The sequence below is a fragment of the Coturnix japonica genome, chromosome 19 (genome assembly GCF_001577835.2).
Source record: "Coturnix japonica isolate 7356 chromosome 19, Coturnix japonica 2.1, whole genome shotgun sequence".
In the NCBI taxonomy this organism is placed as follows: Eukaryota; Metazoa; Chordata; class Aves; order Galliformes; family Phasianidae; genus Coturnix; species Coturnix japonica.
This window is the reverse complement of record NC_029534.1, coordinates 2,992,016-3,017,001: the sequence shown is the minus strand read 5'-3', so window position 1 is coordinate 3,017,001 and position 24,986 is coordinate 2,992,016. Positions and strand designations below refer to the sequence as shown.

The 24,986-nt window shown below is 44.5% G+C and overlaps 1 protein-coding gene across 3 annotated transcripts in view; it reads right to left on the bottom strand.

The window, feature by feature from the left end:
• Positions 1 to 245: 245 nt before the first annotated feature.
• Positions 246 to 24,986, bottom strand: part of CUX1 (cut like homeobox 1) — a 151,227-nt gene continuing 126,486 nt past the window's right edge. For all 3 annotated transcript variants that reach the window (XM_032448384.1, XM_032448385.1, XM_032448386.1), the window contains 4 exons: positions 24,244 to 24,546; positions 20,579 to 20,767; positions 15,598 to 15,862; positions 246 to 11,399 (listed from right to left, as the gene is read on the bottom strand). In XM_032448384.1, coding sequence (XP_032304275.1) covers positions 10,676 to 11,399; positions 15,598 to 15,862; positions 20,579 to 20,767; positions 24,244 to 24,546 — 1,481 coding nt within the window. In that variant the 3' untranslated portion in view covers positions 246 to 10,675. The remainder of the gene's footprint in view (positions 11,400 to 15,597; positions 15,863 to 20,578; positions 20,768 to 24,243; positions 24,547 to 24,986) is intronic.

Genomic DNA, 24,986 nt, shown 5'->3' with positions numbered 1-24,986 from the left:
CCCACCATTCGCACTTGAACATCGCCAGACAAGAACACAAATTGGAAGCTGACACTTCAATGTGGCACTGAATCTCATCCCCACCTCGGAAATGGATACACAAAAACTGATCTTCCTTCTCCGACACAAACACAAACCCCATGGAACTCAGACCCACCACTGCCCCACACGGAGCCAAAACCACCAATGTAAATGTTTGCTGCTTGGACTCAGGTTTCACCTTAATAAAGACAGCCGACGCGTGATTGTGTTTGTATAAAAGATATTTACTTCAATTATCACACCTAGGGTGCTAGTGAATAATAATAATAATAATACATCGTGTGAGTTTCATACAGTGATATTGCTTCTCCATATCATATAGGGACCGTTGTACAGTGCTGAGAACAAACATCGTATGGCTAACCAAACAAAGACAGATAAACAATGCCGTTCTGCTGACGGAGGGAGCGCTCCCCGCTACTGCCAGCCATATAAACTCTTAAAACTTTTCTTTATGTTCAAACAAATAGCAAGAAATAAAACGTTACAAAAGATGAGTCACAGCAACACAACGTGGGCATCTCGGAGCTACTCGTACAAAAAAAAAAAAAAAAAAAAAGATTATTTTTTTCCTTTTTTTTGTATTTTTTTTTTTTTTGGTCAATTGGGTCTTTGTGAGGATCTTTTTGTTTTTTTTTTGTTTAAATCCGTGATGGTGAATATAACAAACAAGCTCTAAAAAACACCTACGGCTTAGTGCGTTACAGCCCCCAAAATATCAAATACTGCTAAAAATGTAAGACACCACGATACGGCGGGGTGAAAACGGAGCTTATCGCGTCAAAAACAACAGAAAAAACAACCAACGTTCTCAGGAAAAAGTACACCACTTTCTGTTTGAGTTCATCTTGTGCTGTGTTAGTAGTCGGGGCATTACAAAGGTCTGCCCATCATCATGGCAAGTAGTTATTGCACAAATGCAGAGAGTTAATTTCTTAATAAAAACAATGACAAAAGGGAACATGAGGGAAACTATCGGAAAAGGGAAAGAAAACCAAACCAAAGCCAACAGAAGAAACGCCATCCCCATCCCCATCCCCCCCCACCAGCCTCCACCTGCTTTGGGACCCGGAGCCCTGCACTGCTGGAGTGGGATGGTCAGCACAGAACTGCACGGAGCATCCAGACAGCAACAAGCTTTTTCATCTCTTTTTTCCCCCCTCCCCATTTTTTAAGGGTTATCCAATTGTTTCCAAAGGGCTCTTTTTTTGTTGTTTTTTTTTTTCCCCTTTGCTTTCAGACCACATCACCAAAGGAAAGAAACCTCGCGTGGGAATTCACTGGATAGTTTCTAGCGAGACATCCTCGAAAGGCAAAGTGCAAATCTGCATCCAACCCCAGCGCCCCGCAGCAGCCCAGCTCCAGCCCTGCCACACATGGGGGATCTCTATTTCACTTTTGCTTTGGCAGCTTTTTTCCCATCCCACCTCTCCAGGGATGATCCTGCCCACTGCGAGGGAGCCGCGCTGAGAAATGGCTGAAAAACCAGCTCTGAATTCAGGAATTCAAACATATGCCAATAGAGATGAACGTCACAGGAAACCAGTCTCTCATTTTACATCAACACTGGAGGAGATGGCAACGTGCTTTGACAAAGGGGCACTGCATCTTCATGACATTCTCAGTAGAGGCTCTAGGAGGCTAAGGGGATTTTCTCTCTGTATATTTTAAGTCTCTTCTCTCACAACGGAGGTTTATTCTCAGTCCTAAATTACTTTAAAACTATTTAAATAATATTATTTATTAGGCATTTAGATAAAATATCTTTAAAAGAAAAAAAAATATGATTGCTCTACAAAACACAACAGGGGCACAATGATATGGATACTCAGACAAGCTGACAGCACCCCGCTCCATACAAGGTCCGCCTGCAGGATATGCATGCTCCTGTTGTGTTTATATCAAATAAAAAACAAACCTCAGCAAAGAAACTGATAAAATCAATCTCATAAATAGGAAATGCTCGGTTGTTTTCCTGACAACAAACCACCTCTGTGTATTTCACCTTATGATGCTGTAGAGAGAGCAAGCTTGGAGAATGACACGCGAGTGCTGCTAAGGGCTGAGGATGCTGGCGGGTGGAAGCCTGTTTGTAACAGCCGGGTTAGGACTGGGATGAACTGCAGTGCCTCACTGCTGCCAACCAGTAAGGATGGCCAACGGTACCAACGTGGCACCACGAGCAGCTCCTGAATACTGGCAGCCTGCGAGCACAAACCAGTCAGGTTTTGCCTTAATTTCCAAGCCCACAACCAACCTTGTTGCTGGAGCCAACCCAGGCAGGCTTGTTTTTTGGAACCTGAGTTCTCTATGCTACCGCTTGCCTATGCTCATTGGATGGGCCAACGACCTCTGGATGCAGAATGAGGATTTCTATTGCACAAAGACGTAATGCACAGTGCTTGAAGTGCTCATCAGCAAGGGGACAACTCATCAGCAAGGGACAACTCATCAGCAAGGGGACAACGAGCGCTGGGCCATGAATCACACCTCGGTTGATGCTTCCTTTCCCGCACTAAATGACAAGCAGGTGGCTGTGAATGCTGCAATCGAGATCACTGTGCTTTAGGTTATTCTCCACGAAGAGATTAGAAAATAAGGCACATAGCTTTCCAAGTATAGAAAGTTTGTTCAAGAGTGAATTTTAGGACAGTAGCAAGAACTGAAAACTCAACGGGAAATGTGGTAGCGTACAGAGTCCTGACGAGACGCCTACTGAATCAGAACAAAGCATTCCAAACTAAACTAAACTCTTCTCATCCCCCACTCCCTGCAGGTGGAAGGAACTGGAAGCCCTGATGGAGGACAAGGAACAGGACACGGAGGTGACCATGCCAACTGCCCGCACGCTGCCCCTCGAGCTGGAGCTCGGGTACTGCTGTGCAGCTGTGCAAGCATCCAGAGGTAACCAGGTACTTTGGAAACACTTTTAAAGCTAGCAATAATTTATTCACATAGACCATACGTTAAAATAGGAGGAGGGCTCTAAGGGAAGCTAACAAAAGCCAGGGAAGTCTGACTGAGGGACTGATTGTAGGGAAACTTTTTGTTGCTTGGGGATAGATTGTACTTCAGAGCAAGTCAAGTGCCAAGTTTTACTTCTCTTCCAAACACAGACCTCTGAGAGGGATGGTGTAACAGAATTTCAGTCTCATTCCAAAGAGTACTTGAATATTCAGCTCAGGGAGAGAAAGAATGAGCCACACTCGTATTTGTTACTTGGCTTCATGTACACATGGGCTGTTTTTGCAGTTGTTTAAATGCACAGCAAAACTCTGTGCCTTCTCACTGTACACAGAGACAGAAGAAAACAAGTGACTTGTGCAAGTGTCCAGCACATGAATTTCCTGCAGGCTGTTCTGAAGGGGAATGCTATAGACATGGACTGACTCCTGACTTTGAACCCCCCAGCTCTGGCACATCTCAGAGCCTTGGCATTATTTTTATGTATTCTGAGCATCTCTTCCCTACCCAGTTTAGCTAAACCCGCATGTCTCAAGAAATCCGTCCTCTCCAATGGATAATTCTGCATTTACAACATGGAACCTGTCTGACAAGTGGGAAAACAGCATCCTATGCATGATAATACAACTTGGTTTTCTGCCTCCGCTCACCTATGCCCCAAATGATTTCACGTATCTGGCTGCAGCACTTCAACTGATGCCAAGCACATAAATGCTACACACACAGAGGGGCTTCCCCCTATGGAAACATGGACATGCAGACACTTAACAACTCCTAAAAATATCTATTAATTACCCGCATAGACGGATGATGACGATGCAACTCAACGCTGTTATTCCTGTTACCAACAGAGAGGCTGTACTGCTATGAAGGTTGCTACACATCACACAGTAACCATGTCACCAGAAGCTCTATCACCCATGAGCAGGAGCTCCTGGCCCTCTCTGCTCCCAAGGGTCTTTGGATGAGTGCTGTACCACATCATACAAGTAGCTCTATGAAGGAAACTCAAAGACGTGATGCCATGGGGATTGCAGACATCCACTGCATCTCCTGCACTGTTTTGCTATGGTTAAGACTTTAACCTGCACATGACTGTTTCAACGAACAAGCAGTACCACGAAACCAACAGCTTTAGTGTTACCTTATCTACAGAACTGTGACAAAACTCCTCTACTGGCACCCATGGAAATAAAGCAAATGTGAACGATGGCAAAACTGTCCTTTGTGGAATGGCTGGACAAGGAAAAACATAAGCTCATTAATTTTATAAAGCAGATGTTTCATTTTAAAGCACTTTTGTGCCTGAGCATGTCTGTGACCAGCAATGAGAAACCAACACTGGGCATCAGATTTACTTAAATTTCATTCATAAAACAGCTGCAGAAATGCAAACTTCCCTGGGCAGGGAGGGCTGCCACAAGGAGGGTTTGGGGGAAAGCAGGCGTGCAGCCTGGCTGGGTCCTTGGCTGCACTAGAGGCTCCTACTACTAAACACTGCAATGAACGACTTCCTCCTGCTGGGAAACAACCTTCCATCCAGCAACTGCATCACAGAACCGCTTGACTGGGGGAAATCATCCCTGAGGAGGAGATGGCACCACTCACACACCTATTTTTAAGGCTTTTTTAGAAACTCAAGTGCACAGCCTAATGATAACCTTCTCCAAAAGGATAAACCTCACCTTTGGAGCAGAGAAACTCGATATACTTGCATATTCACAGGGCAGGGTACAGGACACGACCTGGTCACATAGGACAGATTGGTCCCTAGGCATAGCACAAAGGGCTTGTCTTGCTTTAAAGATCCTTAGTAACTACATTTTACACATGGCACGGTCGATACATCCTACAAAAAGGGAGGAAAGATTTAATTCATGAAATAATATTTCTACATGTCAAAGCTCAAATGAGTACAGGGAAAGAGACATGGACCACTCGGTCACTCCTTCAACTCAGAAAGCTGAACGTCAGAAAAGAAACTTAAGATTTTGTGCTTTAAAAGCCAGTGATTGCCATTTAAAACCATCTGGCAAAGATTTTAAACAGCTGGGAAAAAAATAATACTTTGCTGAAACAGAATTTTTAAATTCTCTACTTAAAAAAAGAAAAAAAAAATGATTGTATATGCAATGCAAAGGAAGAAAACGCTGATGTTCCAACAGGGGGGCAGCAGAAAGTGCAAGAGGAGCGGAGCAGCCAACATATGGGGGAGGTGAACGACTGTTCCATCCATGTGAGCCACACTGAGCACTAAGAGATGCAAGCAGCTTGTCCCACTGCCCCGGGACAGACTGCATTTGTGTCTGTGAATGTGAAATCAGGCTCCCCCACCTAAGAACCAACTTCTCTCTTCCTCCCCGTTTTCTGATAGTCTTCAGTGAGTGCCTACAGCACAGGGCTCATCTACACAGAGTCTCTGAGATAGGAAACATTCTAGGATACGTATGCTGATGAAGATGTAATAGGAGAGCCCTTAAGATCTGTGCTAGAAAGACACAAATGAAGCAAAAATAGTGCCCTCCATCAGCACACAACAAATCGCCACGTATAAGTACTGCTCTCTTTGCACCTTTGCTGAAGGCACTGCTCCGGCTCACTGCAGCCATTTGGACTCAATGATCCCTGGGGGTCCCCTTCCAACTCAGGATATTCCACGATTCTATCATTTCAGCTGAAATAAACTGGTTTGGATTTAAGTGCAAAGAAATGTTCAAAACCAACTCATTTTTACTACTTTGTCAGGCTTCCCTCAGCTCTGTTTTAGGTAAACGAATCACCTCTGTAGTATGAGCTACCACCAGAACGATGCACTCATTAGCTCGCTATTTCTCTAATTAAACAACTGAAAAACAGCCACTCTTCAGTAATACGACAGAGAATATTGCATAGAATTCTGCCATGTTTGTTAACCCCCTTCTCTTAAGCATTCCCATATGAACAGCTTAGATAGAAACAATGCAAGGATCTTTCACCTCATGAGAAAGGCACATGTATTTTCTTCTCTTTAACTGTATGATAAGATTTTCTTATTACAGCAAGGAGTTCTTACTAAAGGATTCACTAATTCACGGTACAGAGCGCGCTGATAGAGGTTCCTTTAAGGAGTGGCTCTACTTACAGACATTTTACAGATGAATAAACAAAATGGTCACATTTTGCAGCATCAACAACTGCAATTAGAGATATTTCTGCCAATTATAGTCTGAAATCTGCACCCTCAGAACCAGAAGCATACTGACAGTCCCATGCACGACTCCTCTCCAAGGGATTCTCTTCTCCAGCTTTCAGCCCAAGTATCAGACCTGCCTCCTTCCCCAGCCATCCAGGAAGAAAAACAACAAGTTTTGCTGCAGTGGAAAGCTATTTTTTGTTAAAATAGCTCAGGCCCTTCAACCACAGCTTCAGTAAGAACATGGAATTGGAAATGGAAAGAGAAAATAAAGATATTTTTCAAGAACCTCAAGGTAAAACCAGACTCTGGGATTACGGGTTTTCTGCAGTCTGTGCTTTCATCCACTGGGATAAGAAATGTGGGCAGTGAGAGCCTTGTCCCCAGGCTCCGTGCTCTACAAAGCCATCGTGCCATGGGACAGCCCCCAGCCCACATCCTTAAGTACCACCCCTCGCCTTCCTGTGACCGAAGAACACAAAAAAGCCCAGTGCTACTCTTTGGCATGTCCTCTCCTATAGCTTTTTTATCCTCTTCTGTCCAACAAGTAAAAAAATGACCTGGATATACATTTCCCTATAAGCGTTACCTTCAAACGCCGCACTAGATAAGAAATACAGCTAACATCTTTCAGCATTGCTGAAGTTAAAAGTCTCCAAACCAGGGAGGTCTCAGACTGTTCAGAAAGCCAGTAGGTGGCTCATCTCCAACAAGAGAAATCTCAGCAGTAGTACAAGCTAATCCATTTTACTTTCCACCGGAACAGAAAAGCAGCTGCAATCTTGGCTAAAAACAGGGAACCAAAAGCTGGGCACATCACTTTGACTCTATGAGCTTGGCTGGACGCTGTGGGTCTGCCGTGCCCCTACACAATGTGGTCACAGAGGGACTGGAGTGACGCCCGGCCGGGGCACCCCCGGAGCATCTCAGCAGGCTAATCCACATTCAATGCAGATCGTTACATGCGAAACAACAAAAGGAGCTAAGTCATCAATAAAGTGCCAAAAATATCGGAAATACTGACAGCATTTTATTTGATTAATTTTGTAATAGATACCAGTGACAACCCTTGGCGGGATGGAGTGACTTCTGACTTACGAATGCTGTCTTTATCCAGCAAAATTACACGATTCAAATGTAATAATGGAGCTCAGAATTAACAGTTAGTGTTATTAAAGAAACATTTCCTCTAGGGCAAGCTACAGATATGCTTTTAAAAAACCATTATAGCATTAAAAACCGGGCAGACACTAAAGAACCCTAAAGAACCGTCGGGAGTCTGAAAAGCAACCCAAAAACAAACAGGAAAAGAAAAGATACAAGTTTCAAGGCACTTACGTATTGCTTATTAAGAAGAGAGATTGACCTTAAATGCTGCATTTGTGTTCAACCTGTGAATACAGTTCTGCTGTCGGATGATGCAGCAAGAGCTCTCAGTAAGCATTGTGGAATGCAATTGTATAGACACAGGCACAAGAACAGTTTGGGGAATATTAATTTAAAAATAAAAACAGATCATCAAACAGAACAAAACCCTCCCTGTTGAGAAAGCCGAGAGTAACCACTTGGCTGCATCAAGCACCTGGATCTCCAATCAGCAGACAAGGACAGCAGAACCAGACTGGCAAACGGATTGCCCAGAATTAATTAAAAAACCCAACCTGAACCGAATAACAACAACAACAACAACAATAATAATAAAAGACCGTAAGAAAATATCTGTGTCTTCTGGTCAGAAGCTTTGCTCCGTGGCTGAAGACACACCTTGTTGTGACTCGTATTAAGGTATGTGCACTTCTACCAGGACGTGCATTTACAGGCGGAGCTGTGCTTTGTAAGTCACACCACTGCACAGGTACAGAGAGGTGCCGCTCTGCTTCACCACGCTGCTTCCCCCGCTGGCCGTTCCTGTGGGCTTAACTGCACTCAGATCAGAAGCTGGAATCGCTCCCAGCGCTGTCACACGCCAGTGTTTGCTATTACAAACCATCTCCTCAGCTCATCACAGAAAGGGGCGGTTGCTCTCTCTGTTCCTCAATCTAAGTTCTGCATCACAAGTCCCCAGCTACCCAAAGGAGGTATCCTGAGACAGCTAGCAGTGGAAATAGGAAACGAGTCCCTGCCTTTCAGCCTCCTAGAGCCTTCTTCCCTCAATCATGAAAAGGATTGGTTTTAGTGTACTGATTCTCGATTGGTGACACTTGCACTACGTGCTGCTGTTGCATGTTAAGAGACTGTAAATGAAATACATACGTTCTAAAACATCATGCAAGAAATGTGGTTTCACATCTTACAGTCAAAAATCCTACTAATGAATTAATACAAGCACACTGAGGTGTAATATTGGGAACATACCTTTAAAGTCGGAACTCCTCTCCCCGTCCCTCCCTCCCCCAGAATCAGAAAAGTAATATTAATTAAACTTAAGAAGTAATGAATGCACCATTAAAGTGTCATCAAAAAGATGCTGACCTAAGACAAAAGTTCAATGATACACAATACGGTCAAAAAGTCTTCAATCAATAATATACAGTATGACAACTACATCTTGTAAATTATACCCAATACTGCCGGCAGTCTATCCCTCTAAAGAATATTTGCCCCCTTTCATCCCTTCCTAACAATCAGATAATAAAATACAGCACCTATAAATAAGCAAAAAAAAAAAAAAAATTATATATATATATATTTATATATATATATATATATTCCGAAATCATCTATTGTTAGTTTTAAAGATATGGCAATAAAGGAGTCTAAATTAGCAAACTTGTAGAAGCCATAACTGATAAAACAGCTTATTGAAAAAAGGTGGCAGTAATGCACTCTATGTGTGCACAAGTACGTAAGAAAATACACAGACGTATAAAATTGCACGCACACACTCACGCACACACGTCCTTCCACACACCTCTATGCTCACGCATATACATATAGACAACAGGAGGAGTTAGAGACAAGTTAGAATTTGATTTGTACTTTGATCAGCCCTAACCTGTGCATAAAACAATGGCGAAAGGCTGCATTTCTGCGGGGCAGAACGGGCGAGACCGGGACTGGAGAGCATCAACATTTTGGTTTGGAGTTTGGGCTCCTTCCGCCCTGGTAAGAGCCTGTCTGGTCATTGCCATGTACTATTCCTCCACATAAAAACAAGCTTCCCACAACTAAAACGTATTTAAAATCAGTGCTTGCGGTGGGAAGAGAGTCAGTAAATGGCCACCTACAGCAGGAAAACGTCTCCATCTGAGGCAGCTCCCGTCCCCTTAGTGGTGTGACAGCAGTCGTACACATGAACTACGCTTCCCTCGGCTCCAGGTAAGGTGAACGCTTTGGGTCACGGAGCGTGTCCCCGAAGCAGCAGGCTGAAATGTTACTGGCCGACGTGTTTTGAGCAATCTGACTTGGCTGAAAGGAAATCCTGTGCACTACGACCCAAGTGAAATGATCAAGTACATGCTGTTTCTAAGTTGTCTCCCAAACCTCCCAGATATGAGGTCTGATCAGCGTGCTCTGTGGTTAGAGGTTAAAAAGCAGATTATAAAATACCTAGATTCAGATTTACTTTTTTTTTTTTTTCTTTTCTTTTTTTTTTTTTTTGTCCTGATTTGGCCTAAAATGGAGTGTATTAAACAAATCCCAGCCTGCAAAAGACCAGAATCAGTTAAAGCTATGAAACAATGTGCACTACGTGTCAATATTCTATTTCACTTACAAGAAAAACACTAAGTCAGCTACCACAAATTAAGATATTTTCCTGACGTGACTTTTTTTTTCCTTTTCGTTTCGTTAAAAAATACGTGGAGTAAATGTGTTCTTTCTTTTTAATTCAAAGCTTCAAACAAAGAAGATTCTTTTCTTTCCTTGAAAATACGTAGGAATCCAAACTAGTGTGTTTAGAGTCGGTTGACTGTGCAATCTCTTAGTGGCAACTGAACAGCTACAAAAAAAACCTTTTTTGTGTTTTTTTTCTTTTTCTTTTTGTTTTTTTTTTTTCTGAAAAATCTCCCCCCCTTTTTTTTTTTTTTTTGTTTTCCTGGTTTAAGAAGATAATAATAGTGTCTTATCGCTCTGTAGCCATTAGATGGCAGATAAAAAGCCCCCTTTTAATATGTGGGTTCGATTTTTTTTTCTTTTTTAAAATGTTTTTTTTTTTTCTTTTTTTTTTTTTTTCTTTTCTTTTTTTTCTTTTAAAGCCCACACCGAAGGGGAGGGCACAAGGCAAAGCTGGATGAGTTATTCCAGAAACCGTGGAAATCACTTAGGGCAATAATAAAAACACTTCAGGGTACAAAAAAGCTCGACTACACATTTCAGTTTTCTTCCTCGAAAACACAAACATAAATTGGGCTTAACGCTCCTTTTGTTTTCTATATGCACCTTGGCCTATGGCGTTTTTGCCCTGTGGCCCGCAGGGCGGATAAGTGCGCAACACAATAAAACCAGTAGAGGTCCAGTTTCACTTCCCAGCTCTCCAGAGTTGGGCGAGTTTTAATCTCAAAACTCCCACTCAGCAGCCTCCTCCCGGCTGGCGGCCTTCTCCAAGCGGTGGATTATGTTGTTCAAGTTTGCGGCTTTCTTTTTCCTCAAGGAGCTGTCTCGTGTGTTCCTGGAGCTCGCGGCCTCGGAGAAGCTGAACAAGCTCTGCAGAGAGTTGGCTTTCTGCGAGCCTGCGCCCGGCGTCGAACTCGTACTTGGCACGCTGGAGCTTTTCTCTGAATCCTTTGACTTGTAGGAGCTCTCCCCTGTAAGGACTGAGGTGGAGGCAGCTGAGGTAGAGGCATCCCCTTCTGTGCCGGAGCTGGGCAGTGTCTCCGGAGCTTCTCCTGATCGCTGACACCCCGTTGGAGAGCCGTGTCGCGGCGCTCTGGGCCTGCCCTCGTCGTCAGTGTCCTCCAGGCCCTCGGCTGCCGCGAGCAGTGGCTCCCCTTGCTCCCCTCGCTCCGTGGGCCGGGCGCCCGGCGCTGCCTCTTCCCCCACCTCCAGAGCCGACTCCGCTTGCCCTCCCTGAGACTTTGTGGTTGCATTGCTGTACTCGTCCGCCTCCGGACCGCTCGGCTTTCCTTCAGGTGGGCCCTCCGCGTCCACGCCGTCGCAGCTGTCTCCCTCCGAGCTGTGGGCGGCTCTGCTGCTTCGTGCCGAAGGAGAATCGCTCGACCCGGCCTGGCTCTGGCTTCCCGCTTGGATCTCCTCGATGAACAGCTCCCGGCGGATGCGAGACCTGGGGGGACAAAGGGACGGTGAGTGCTGACATGTAGCAGGCTCCTTCCCATGGAGCCAACAGCAGAAACCAGCCTGCCTCAGCTGCAGGACAGCCGGGGCGTTGGGAGGGCCTGCAAATGTGAACTCGAAAGACTGGCAAAAAAAGGCATTGGGAAAAATGTGAAATACTGTCAAGATGTTCTTAATTTCATTCATCCCTGGCCACACACCCACTTCTAAGCCTGATGTGCAAAGAGGGACACAGGCTGCAAAATGCAGCTTCTACGAAGTGCAGTGGGAGGGAGGTTGGAGGGACCCACGGCTTTCAGTACGACTGCACTTGCAGGTAGCCTGCGTGGTGCTGGGTTGTCATCAGAGAAGCACCGAGTTGGAAGGGACCTCCATGGGTCACCTGGTCCAACCCCCTGCGCTGCACAGGGACACCCACAGCTCCAACAGGTGCTCAGAGCCCCATCAAGCCCGACCTTAACTCCAAGCAGCCCATTTACTTTAACAACCGGCCCTTCTAATAACCACAGCAGGCACTGCGGAACGAAGCAAATATGTAACATTTTACATAGATGAGAATCAATTTGTAATAATACGACTGGTAAAAAGCAACGTAAGAATTTTTCCTTTATGATTTTAAATCAAGTAAAACTCATAATTTCATGCTGTATTTTTACAGCTCTGGATGCAGTTTCATGGACAGAGATGAAAGGCTCTGCAGTCTCCCATTCTTACTGGAAGTCTGACATCAGGAACACGAACATTTACAACACTCTGGACCACAAAAGAGACGATTTAAAAACTATGAATACATTTCTACTAGATCCAGAGGAAAACAGCTTATAAATACAAAAGAATTCAGACTTCTCTAGAAGTGAGACACAACTTGTTTAAACATAAAAGAAACGAGGAAAAAAAAAATCGGGGGAAAAACAGCCACCAAGCAGAAAGGAAGATGAAAGTCCGTTGTTCTGAAAGCCCTCCGGGGAAGCAGCGCCTTGTGACAGGTTGTCAGTCTAAAAGCCAGTCTGACTTCTGTCTTATTTTTTATTTAAAAAATCGATTTCAGAACACGACTAGTGACAAGGCAAGCAGTGCATTTCAAGGGAATTAACGCACTCCACATGTGGCTAAAACTGCCTGGCGTTCCACCCCCTGCCTCCTGTTACTGGAAGCATGTAATAATCCCCCAAACACACTGCCTAGACCACCAGCAGGAAAGCAAACAACCACCACTCAGGTCCCAGTTTGCAACCAAGAGGGAACCTCCGTGACTCATGATAAGGGATGAGAGCACAGACCAGCAGAACTTTATCTTTCGCTTCTGGTTTCTATCAGGAAGGACTGCTCAGGGTCCTGCAGAACACAAGTGAAACACCATCCTACAGAAGGCTGTAAGAATCCTCAGTTTATTGCTCATCTTGCCACCAAAAGCAGCACAGGATGGAAAGAAAACAGCATGAATGCAAACACCAACTGAATACTGCTTTGGAAGCTAATGATATTATTGACTTACTTGAAATGCAAGAGAGTATTTCAGCAGTACTTGCTGATGCCACAGTATTGAAGGATTTAGAAGGTTTGTAATTTTCCCTCAGAGAGCATTTTTCACCTAACAGAGGACCACAGGTGCTAGCATTAATTTTCTATTACCATCAGTTCCGTGCATTCTGGAACATCAATTCTCAGGTGCTCTTCACACCTGTAACCTCCCTGCATGGACAGCAACACAGAACATGCTACTTTCGTGGTATTCCACAAGTAAAGAGAAGAAAGATTAAGAGCTTCCTGCCTGCACAGCTTTTAAAATACCTCAGCTCCAGCAAGACAGCAAATGATGACTGAATACCTGACCACAGCCCTATAGAACACAGCTTCAAAGTCCGTGGAATTCACACCCAATGCATTGCTTCTGGATTCTCATCTGGCTCCAGATTAACTTCATATTAAATCCCTATGGTGCTGTCCTTGACAACAGCACATCCTGTTGGCATTCCTCAGTGTGATTCAAAATATCAGAGATCTCTGTGCCAATATCCCCTTATGAAGATGGACAGCAATTCCTACCTCCTAGTCTCTTACATGCTATTGCTGGCTTCCCACCTGGTAAGCAAAAAGCCAGATTCTGTTGTAGCAGCCATCTCTGGAAAGAGAGCATTGAGCTGAATCCCAAAGGAAGTATCACTGCAACCATGTTCCCAAGAGACAACAAGACTGATGTGTCCTAAGTTGTTCCTCCCTAGTGAAAGGTTCTTTAAGGAAAAACTAAGGTTACAGAACAGTGAGGTGTTCCGAGGTGTGGAACTGGTTCTGTATGAACACACTTCAGTGTGGAAAGGCAACGATTGAGGGAGGAGTACAAAGGAGATAAATAAAATTGTGCGGCCTGAAGAGGATGAAAAGTCTCTCAATTAGTTTTAACACATGAGCTGCAGAACAGGAAGACCTGTTCCCTTAGGAGTACTCCTAATCATATTTTTCACTGATGTCCTGCAAATATTTTAATAGTACTTCATGCATGAAGGCTAAGAAAAGTTACTGTCTAAGGAATGGAACGGGCTTGCAGCACCTCTTTAAAGTCTACAGACTCAGCAGCAGCACATCTGGGAACAGGTCCAGCCCACTCAGCGCTGTGAAGCTCGTGCTGCCCACCAGCTTACTGCTGTAAGTTGCTTATGCATTTTTCTGTTGTATACAACTGTCAGCACCTAGTCTACGTCGATGCGCGGCTTGGTGTGGCCAAACACGCTGATCAATCATGACTTGTCACGCTTTCTCGCAGCACGCCTGAACAGGAGATCTGATGATAATGAGGAAGATGACACATGCCACCAGTGCTCCCGCACTCGTCTGCCTAAGTGAGAACAGCACATTTTGCTGTCAGGCCGAAGGGAACATATTTTCATAGGCATTCCTCCAACTTGTGTATAATTGCCTAGAAGTGGGAACTGGAATAGAGGCCTGTATTTGGAGAACTGAGCAGTGAAAGAGGCTGCATCTGTAGCGAATTCAAGTCAATGAAATTCAGCGTAAATATGATTACTGGCTGGTTATAATTTTTGAATTTTATATTGTTTACTATAAACATTATTCTCCTATTGTACATAATATTTCTGAGATATCTCATTAAACCGTGCTTCTTCTGCTTCAGCAACTTGCCTGTGAAAAGCTGAGAAGGGCTAAAGTGGAAAATACCCTTTAAATGTTAGCAGTTTTCTAAAAACAAACAAGTTTAGCAAGCCGCTGTTAGAATAATTAGGAACATTACTGGCTCCGAGTGAAGGAGCAGAACGGCATTAAATCTGGTGTCTTAACTGTACCTGTTTAATATTCATTAGAACAAATTTCTCGGAGAAAAGTCTGCTGAACTAATTAAGATTCCCAATCCTTAACACAGCTGAAAATATGTTTATTCAAATCCTTCTAATTCTTGCATGCCATTCCAGCATTGTTTCTTTTTATTGGTGTCTCTAGGCCAAAACCTACTTCAACTGTCCCAATGTTGAGAAGGTTCCCTTTAATAAAAGAAAGGCACTGAACAGACCAACATCAAATTCCATCTCAGTGGGATTCAATGATTTAATCATAATTATGAAATACGTCTGTGACTTCAGGTTATCAGTTCTCTGTCCTTTGTGACTGCAGAGCTTCCAGCACACATCATGCCTATTTTCTGAGCTCACTGACCCAAGACATACAAGAAAACCTGTTTTTTGCTCTTATTCTGCAAAGATGTACAATGAAAGCACTGTAATTCTGGTGCCATCCAGTAGAGGACACTTCTAAGCAATCCCCACCAATGTATAACATGCACAACACACACCTATACGTAGATATACGCGAGTGTGTCTGTGTGTATGCATATGCAAGTAATGAAGACCAGTCTTGCTTACTGCAATGGGCTTTATAAATATTCAGCACAGCAGCAGACACCTCTAGATCAATGCCCATCCCAAAAGCAAGACTTCCTGTCTAAAAGCTCTGCTTACATCAGTATGTGAAGATTGCTCATCCTCAGGGATGACTTAAAATTAGGCTGGAGCATTGGCATTGCTGTTAGTCAGAACCTCCCTGCTGTCGAAACCGTTCACTTTGTACAAGCACTAAATGCTAGCAGAAGCAGACACAGCGTGCTGAAGGAAAGCAGCGCCCTGCCAGAGCAAATAAAATAAATCCTTTATGAGCGGGGCTCCTGGGAGATCTCCTACCTGTAATTGTGGAACCAGTTGATCACGGTGCTGGTTTTCAAGTTGAGCTGCGTCGCCAGTTCCTCAATGGTTTTTGGTGATGGGTATGGCTTTTGCTGGTAGGCTCGTTTCAGAGCTTCCTTCTCTTCTGGTGCCAGCACCACCCGGGGCTTCTTCAGCTGGTGCTGCGGCTGCGGGCTGGCGCCTTGGCTGTAGTCGATTCCAGTGGAGGAGGACTCACACGACTGACTGTCGCTCACGGAGCTGTGTCGCCGCTTCATGTAGGCTGAAAGAGAGGCACATGGGATCAGCCCCGGCTGAATACAAATGCAAAATCAATGAATATACAAGCTGCGGGATAAATGCGACGGTGACAGGCTGAGGCTGCACGGATGGGCTGTTTGGGGGGAACAAGAAGGAAGGGACATCACCAGAGGGAAGCAAATGTGGGGAAGGTGTAAGATACAGAAAAGGAAGAAAGAAGGGAAAGAAAAGGTAAATCGACTGGAAACCTGCCTGAATTTTCTGCTTTTCCAGTGGATGTGGGACATGAGTAACAGTGGTCAGATAACAGGAGGTGCTTTAAATTCACAGTTTCAGGGGTGCTGAAATTCCACATAAGCACCTGATTAGGGACAATTATTAAGAGCCTAAATGGCACTAGGTGTTAAATGCGAGGGTCTCTCTAACACTTCAGGTCCCTCCATCAGCACAGTGGAAGCTGGGTGCAGTCGTAGCTACATCTCCAACACACGATGGCGCCCAGAGCCCGGGCATCCCAGTGAGGGGCTGCGCACCCACCCGGCGTTTGCTGCTTTCTCTTCCACATTTTTGCTAGAGCGGTGACAGGTTATGAAAGGAAAACAGCCCACAGCATCCTCCTCCCTTATACAAGGCTCTTTTAAAGACGCCTGTGCTTGTAATAACTCTCCTTGTGCTGCTGCATCTCCGGGGCTGTGAGCCACCGCCAACTCCTCCCCAGCAGGGACTGAATTATCCTGAAAAACCCTGCAAGGAGAGTCCCAGCAAATGCTGTCACCGTCTTGATGGATTTCCTCTGGGCAAAGGCAGGTGGGATTTACCGTACCTGGCAGCACCATGCACAAGCACTGCTAATGAGAGGGTTGAGAACTGCAAGTACAGATGAATCTTGTGAATAAAATATTTAATGCTCTGTTAAATACCTTCTAGATATTTAAGAGTTGAGGTATTCGGGAGCTGCAATTTGATAACCTTGCCTATTCTGTTCCAGCTTACAGCAGCCTGACATCAATCAGGCAGGCAGTAAATCTCCAGTAGGCAGCAGCTCTGATTGGAGCCAGGGAGCAGCGCAGGGCAGGTCACACCGGCCAGAAACCAAATCATTCAAAAAAATAAATATATAAAACAAAATAAATAAAATAGAATTCTTTCCCTGCACAGCTCTGAGGGTGCACAAAGAAGAAAAATCCAATGCAGTCAAACCAACTGAAATGCTGAGAGCCTTTCACATGCATGCCAACCCTAAAGGCTTGGCGAGGTCTTTAGCCTCCAGTGGGTACCACCATGCTGCCCTGTATGCAGAGCTGTGACCAATGGGACCTTCTTACACAACATCTTACTTTTGTTGAAGTGAATTCTGAATGTGCTCTGTAACCTTTGGGGGTATCTGCACGGCCCTCAGTTTGTTCTTTCTTAATGTGACAGATTACCTGTGTAAGATCACTGATACGGAACAGAGCGTGAGCTGCTCATGATCCATCACTCTGCCATAACGCAGTGCTGCGTGTGCTTGAAATAACTATATATAAAAAAATTTTGGGTTTCCTTTTTTATTATTATTATTTTTCAACAAACTTCATTGAAAATCACCTATTTAAGCTGTTCCACTCACTGTGATTACAGGTAAATGTAATGCCTTCAATTTCAAAGACTCCCAGGTGTTCCTTCAAACTTGCACTGATATGCAAACCATATACAAGGTTCCCTTGTCTACTCTGACAACACAACCAAAAGAGCCTCTACCTCTCCATCAGTGTGCAACAACTTAAAGGCGGCCGTGAGACAGAACAGAGCCTGGTGTGGAAGATGTCAGCAGTGTGCAGGGTATCTCCATCTGGAGGTGCTGGAATTTGGTCAGATGATGGCACGCTCTGCATCTCTCCCTGCCCTCCAAAGGATGGCATTTCTGGCAGCTCAGAGCTCCCAGGAAGGCTCCTAAAGACAGCACACAGCTGTGACAGATCAGAGGCCATGCCCTGCACCTACTGCTGTGTTCATAACTTCACTAAAGGTGCAAAGATTTATTTGGGTCTCCTGTGTGAATGGAACTGATCTTACAAATGTACGTATTTCATAGAATCATAGAATGGCCTGGGTTGAAAAGGACCACAATGACCATCTAGTTTCAACCCTGCTGCTACAGGCAGGGTCACCAACCACCAGACCAGGCTGCCCAGAGCCTCTAACATACAAAGTCCCACTGTTAGGACATAAACGTATCTGGAGAACAACACACTATTAGAACAAACTTAGAATCACAGAATTATTAAGGTTGGAAAAGGCCTCTAAGATCAAGTCCAACCCCAGCCCATGATGCCCACTGACCATATCCCTCAGTGCCACATCTCCAATGGTCTTGAACACCCCCAGTGTCTTCCATTGGGCCAAAGGCACAACCTTAGCACGAGGCCATGTGCTGAACCTGTACTTGGGTTTTAGGCTTTAGCAGAGTTCTCTGGATACTTTATAAAAGCTTTTCCTTTTTTAGTTCTGATTTTAAACATATCACTGAGCACATTTCCAGCAAACAGCAAGGCTCAAACTGCAATCCAAACTGCAACCACTCCTTATGTTTGGAGGTGTTCAGTTTTTGAGTGTGACTGGTCTCCACTTCTCAGGAGACCAAAGAAAAAAACACCACACACTTAATTTGGGCAAAGGTCTGGATGCGAATCTGAGACCAACCTGTCAAGGCCAGCTCCATCTGCTGAGTTTTACTACCTCTACCTTCCTCCTGCTGTTTGAATCCCAGCATCCCTGTGTTCCTATGGGCAGACTCCCCAGCATGCGCCCAGCTTCAGATGAGGCAGAGCTAGCGGCTGCCCACTGAGGTAAAACAGAGCCTCTTTTAATATAATTTTTATCTTATGCGGTATTGAACAAGATTATTAAAAAGTGAAATAATGGGGAAATAAAGGGAATTAAATTTTCTCCTGACAGCAGGCTTCAGTACTGTTCAGTGAGGAGTGTGACGTTACCAGCAGCACACACACCGGGAGGTTGGAAGGAAGGGAATGAACTCCTCCTTGGCAGAAAACACAGTGCAGAGTCTCAGCCTAGTGAGCGTGACCCTCAGCTTCCTCCATGAGGTTACTTAATGTACATTGCAAAGCTCCAGAATCTCTTACAAGGGGCATTTATAGCTTAAATATCAGACGGGCAGAACAGGAGGAAAAAAAAGAGAGATGTGCAGCTCAACTTTATCATAATTATCAATCTAGTCTCCTAATACACTGTGGCAGAGAAATAATTGATAATAATGTTCTACTGGTAGTAGATGCAGTTGCATTGTACTTTAATTGACATTAGCTTAAGGGGAAGTTAAATTCTTAATGTGGCTCTGGTGCAACTTGAAAGGTTACATCGCAGGATCCTTACCTGCAAAAAGGAGTTAGCAGAAAATAAAGGGCTGAATTCACTGCAGAGAGCTCTGAGATGAGGCCAACACTGACACAGCTCAGGAGCTCAGCACAGAGACTCAGATGATTTATAGCCCTATCTCCATTCAGGTGCCATCTACACAGCGTACGTATTGCACAGCATTTGATAAGAATCCAGTTTAGAAAACAGCTTTGAAAGGATATTGACGGCGCTGCTTTCAAATTATTTTTATTTTATTTTCCTGCATTAGGGCGGAAATCCTCTTTGAAGCCATAAAAATCCACCTCGTTGACAATTTGATCTCTGCTGTATTTCTGATGGAGCAAAAACCATCATGGCTCCCTATGGTTTACGATTGGAAGTGGGAAACCCCTCTGGACTGTGCTCCTGGTGGCAGATGACACACAGTTTGAGGTGGGATGCTGCCCTGCACAAGGATGTGAAGCACACGGGGTCCCTTCTTTCCAGAACCTCCTGCACTGTAATTTTTAACAAAATCCCAAAAGTTCTTGATCAAACGTGTGAATCTTTTCAGGACATCAGCCAACAGCAGCGCTTTCAGTGCACACAATTAATGCTGTCTGAGCTAATATCATTAAGAGATACCTCGAGAGATGGATACATCATTAATCAGTTAACTGCTGGTAATGGCAGCCTACGAGCCTCTCTTTTAAAATCACATGTATGCACTAAAACCAGGCCTTGAATAACTGCTGTTTTCTAGTAATGAATTTAAGATACACAGAGTAGGCCGAGATAAGCATGATATGCTCCTGGTAAGAGACCAAAGGAAGTTAATCTCTCACAGGTGCACACTCACGACACAAACGCTTCACACAAGTGTGTCTGAGCACAGTCACCTTCCCCATCCCTACAAGGGCTACAGATTTAACTATTCTCAAACACCCTTCCATAAGTGCTGCATTTTCCTTTCCTCTTAGTGGCCATCCATGCAGGACTGGCAAGAAGCTCTCAGGAATCAAAGCATGGTTTTTAGAGCAACATCTGCGAGCAGCTGCAGTGCCATTAACTAACAACCCAAAGCCAGCTCCCCAACTCACATTTCTCATTTGCTAAGGCAAGTTATCAGTGATACACTAGGGCCTCGGTAATTAATCTATAGGAGAATACAGCAATGACTTCATGACAGCTGGTGAATATTTAGGGGTTGTTGGGCTTTCTTGGTTTTTTTTTGTTTCTGAGATCTTGAGCTAGCATCAAATACAGCCAAGAAAAAGCTGTCTGAGCAACCTTTGTCGTGCTGGATCGCTGTTGCCTCGATACTCTTTACAGAGAATTATACAGCACGGTCACCTCTGAAACAAAGGAGAGCATGACTCAACATTCTGCTCCACGTTACCTTTTTTCTCCATCCGTTTCATATCCATCAGCTTCTCCACGTTGTTGGGATCGTTCAGCCACAGCTGCATGCGGACAAAGGGCTCCCGGCCCTTCAGACTCAGCTTGTGCCAGGGCTTCGGGCGAGCCAGCAGGTCTGAGACAGAGCCTTGTGTCAGCCCCAGGATTGTCTCCCCAAACAAACGCTGACCTGGTAAGAAATTGAAAATGGCATGAATTCATTAAGAGACGAGGAGAGCTAAAAAGACAGACCACATCTACCAGATCAGTCATCAATTATTCTTACTTCAAAACTGCTTGCAAACCCGAAAGAAGGATTTAGAAGCATAAAAGCTCTCCCCACCCACGAAAGGTGTAAATATTGAGCTTTAGTTTAATCCTTAAGATCTGGCTGTGACAAGGATGTGAACTCAACACCTCTGGGGATGAGGACCTCACAGTGGAAAGAGTGTGCAAAGAAACCCCCAAAATTAATAGATTAAAAATAAACCAAACTTTCAGCCCAGCTGGAAACCAGTGAGAGCAGTGAGGCTACTCAGCTCTTATGCAGGAGGAGCTGCAATAGCTTTGTTCCAGCAGGGCAATCTGAACATTTCAAGCTATCAGTGAACCAAAACCAATGCAGCACCCATTCAGCAACAGCCATCCAAATGCCCTCAAAGGCATGTAAATGCTCTCCGCGTTGTACTAGCTGTTGTGCTCTAACAGTGTTTTAGTGGCTGTGGATAATCACATTTTACAATATAACACTTTTTCCTGTTTCTATAGCTCCTAACAGTGCTTCTGGTTAATAATTACTTTTACTTCTTTTAAAACGCGATTGCCTAGCAGGGTAAAATCTACTAAATGGTTTTCAGTGTGAGGCACTTGTAAGCGCATTACGAACACCAGCTTTACGTGGTTAAGATCTCACTTACTGAAGACTCTGGAAAATGCCTGTGCAGCTCAAGCCCAGACAGCTGGTTTCCTAACAGCCTTCCCTTCAGCATTCTCCCTAAGCTCAGTTGCCCTAATATGCAACAGCTTTTGTTACAAGACAGAGCCTGGAGTCATCTGAGTCACTGCTGGGGATTTCTGATGGAAGCAAGGAGGCCATCATGGACTTGTTAACCCAAACATCTTCCTATCCCAATCACATTGAGGCCTTGAGCTCTGGTGTCTGATCAGTGCCCTCAGAACCCCTCAATCCAGCATGAAGCAGAAGGCTACTTCACTTGTCAGCAGTGCCAGCATCAGCCACGGGCAACCAACAGATCCTGAGGGACAGCTAAAGGACCAATGAAAATATCAAGTCCACAGAGCCCTCCATGTGCCTGACTCCATAATCTCCCCCTCTGCTTTACATCCCCCCCCAAGACTTCTGGCTTCACAAGTTCTTTTACTTCACAGGCTAAGAGAGAAGGATGGAGCAGGCAGGAGCTGCAGCACATCCCATGTGGATGGATTGGGGCAAAGCTTTGGAAGGCAGCAGCTGGGATCACAAAAGGTGCAGAGGGGAGCAAGGACAGGGCTCAGAAATGTCTGCTCACACCTCCAGAACTAACCCTCAAAATGGATCCTACAGACAGAACAGAAACCAAAGATCAAAACGTAATTTCCTAAGTGTTTTTCCACTTTCAACACAACATCAGTAAAATCAAAAGCTGTAATTCAGGGCTAATTTTCCATCTGCATTTCAGAGTTAACGTGCTCTCTCCCTTACATTAAAAAAAAAATAATCAGGAAGAACTCATCAATTTGCCTTTAAAACAGCTACTTTTGAGCCAAGACAGCTACTTTAAACACCTTTTAATCTGCCTCTGCAAATGACTTCCCTCTGGCATTCCCACGCTCCCTATGCCCACACTCAGGTAACAACACGGGCACTGCAACCCACGCAGAGCTGTGCAGTCAATGGGACCTGATGTGGGTCACAGGAGCCCCCCAGGAGTGTAATGGCCACTTGGGACCCAGGCAGCTGCTGTGTTTGCTGTGCAGCCACCAAGAAAGAATAATGGAATATAAACAGGGCAGGAATGAGTATCCCAGGATAGGTATAAGCGATGCTGCTGAAGGAAATGACCTTCAGATCATAGCCTAGAAATTAAGAATCCAAGGGAAGACATAACGTTGAATTCTTTAGGTGCTAAGGAAGAATCTCAACATGTTTGTGTCACTTACTGTATCCTAGGATACAGCAGAACAGCATAAAACACCTGAAAGACTCCTGAGCTAATGCAGGATGTGTTAGGAACCATTCTCAGGAGGCAGCAGGTGTATCACACTCCATCAGTGTTATTAATAACCTCAGTATTTTTAAGCACAGGCTTCCTGAAACTCCTGTCAGTTCTCCCTGTCTTTTTGCCTACTGCCTTCCCCACCCTGAATGGTTTCATACAATCATGGTATGTTGTGGCTAGTGGTGCTGGGACTGGGCCACCATCCATTGCCTAAGACAGCTTGACAAGGCCCTGTGGCCTGAGACACAGAACGCTGTGCACCAAGTCAATGTGGTGCAGCAGCACACTGAGGGCACAAAAGGAGACATTGAAACTGGTTCCACACCTAATGCAGAGTTTGGGGCACATTTCCTGGCTCTTCTGCTGCTTTTTAGGCTTGTCAGCCACACTGTAGGAAAACAAAAAATCATGGGAAATAAAAAAGACTAAGTGAAAATGGCATCAAAGCAAGTGTAAGCAAAAATACTTTTTCAAACCTCCCTGGCACACCAGAGCAAGCACAGAACTCAGCAGTATTCTGCTCAAAAAGCAAATGATTCAGCCTGCAAACTCTTACCTGTGGCTCTGTCTGTACATATCTCTACTAACAAGCCACCACAGCTGGCCTATCCCAGTGTGCCTGACCAGTAACTCTGCTGGGTTCAGTGGAACACACTCTCATGCAGGGTATGCCCAGGATCAGGGCCTATTCTTTGTTTTTATTCCCCAATTACATTTAATGAGAATTTGCAACCTCCCCCACCCCATAAAAATCTAAAAGAACAACGCCTTGCATTCCTTGTCCAGCCAAAAAAAGGCTTCTTTATGTGCTAAAATAGTTTTTGGTCCCTCTGACTATTCCAAATGTTGTCAGCCATATCAACATTACGCTTAATTCAATGCCCAAAATCTCACCTACAGCAAAAGCAGCCTTTGCTTTGCATGTCTCAAAAGCAGAACAATTGAATGACCCCATGTAGTTACCTAAGGATCCACATAAACCTCAACTGAGTCTGAATTTACCCTCCTAGCTCTAAGGCACAACACTTCCATGGGATACACCTCTCTCTGCAATCAAACTGCCCTCCTCTGCTCCTCTTCTGCCTGCCGTGCTGGGTCCTGAATGTATAAGAACAGGGAAATCTGCATTTCTCAAGGGGAGACCTCACGTGCTTTGGGGTTTTGGTCCTCTCAACAGCCTGCTGGCCTGTATTTAGGGAGGCTGGACTGGTACCCGGCTGCTGAGCCAGAATCAGAGCTTAAGGACAGTGAGGGTAAGATAATATATTGTTAAGTAGATATGACAATCCAGAAGGATTTTTTTACTGGCTAAAAGAAATCTTTAAAAGATGAAAGCCAAGGCCAGAGTCAAAATCAAATGTTCTTGTCAATGTCTACTGAAATGCAGCTTAAAAACAACAGCATCAACGCTTTATTTTGGTCAAGAGATGAGAATAAAGCGACTTACCAAGATTGTTGTCCGTTAGCACTTCCTTGACCCTTTTTGTAATGCCATACGTATCCAGCTCTGGGGACATAGCGACCAGCTCTTGGATGCTGAGTGCTGAATGGCCTGACAGTGGCAAAGGTGTTGTGGACTGGGATTCTGAAGCAGGAGGTTCATTGGGTTCCTGGGCTTTGCCATCCTTACTGGTCTCTATAGAAGGACAGGGCTGCTGTACCAATTCTGTCAGGCTTTTAACCGATTCGCTGGAGCTCATGGGAGATTCAGGAGCAGGGCTGCAACTGGCAGAAGTCTTTGGAGTGCTTTCTGTAATTAAAAAAAAGAAACAAGTCCCCACTTTAGCAGAATTGTAACGTTTTGACTGCAGGATATTTAACTTTCCTCCTCGTTTATGTTCTACCTACGTTAAGAAATGCCTACGTATGCAAAACACTGTTTCTTACAACTTGGTTACTAAAAGGCCTCCTTTCCAAAACAGAATTATTTTCTCAGTTTATCTTCAGTCACCTTTTCTCTCATATAAAAACACGAATATACAAATAAAGATCAGGAGCACATGAAGTGCAATAGTTTGGATGGTTGCAAGGAATTCCCTCGCTTGGGAAACTTTCCAGCTTTGCTTTCACAACGTTGCTGCCTAAGAACTCTTTATACACAATGACACGGGTTTAATCTCTATGACCTATAAGAAAATCACCACTATGGGGTTGTATTGGTGGGGGATTTCCTACACCTGACCCAGCTTC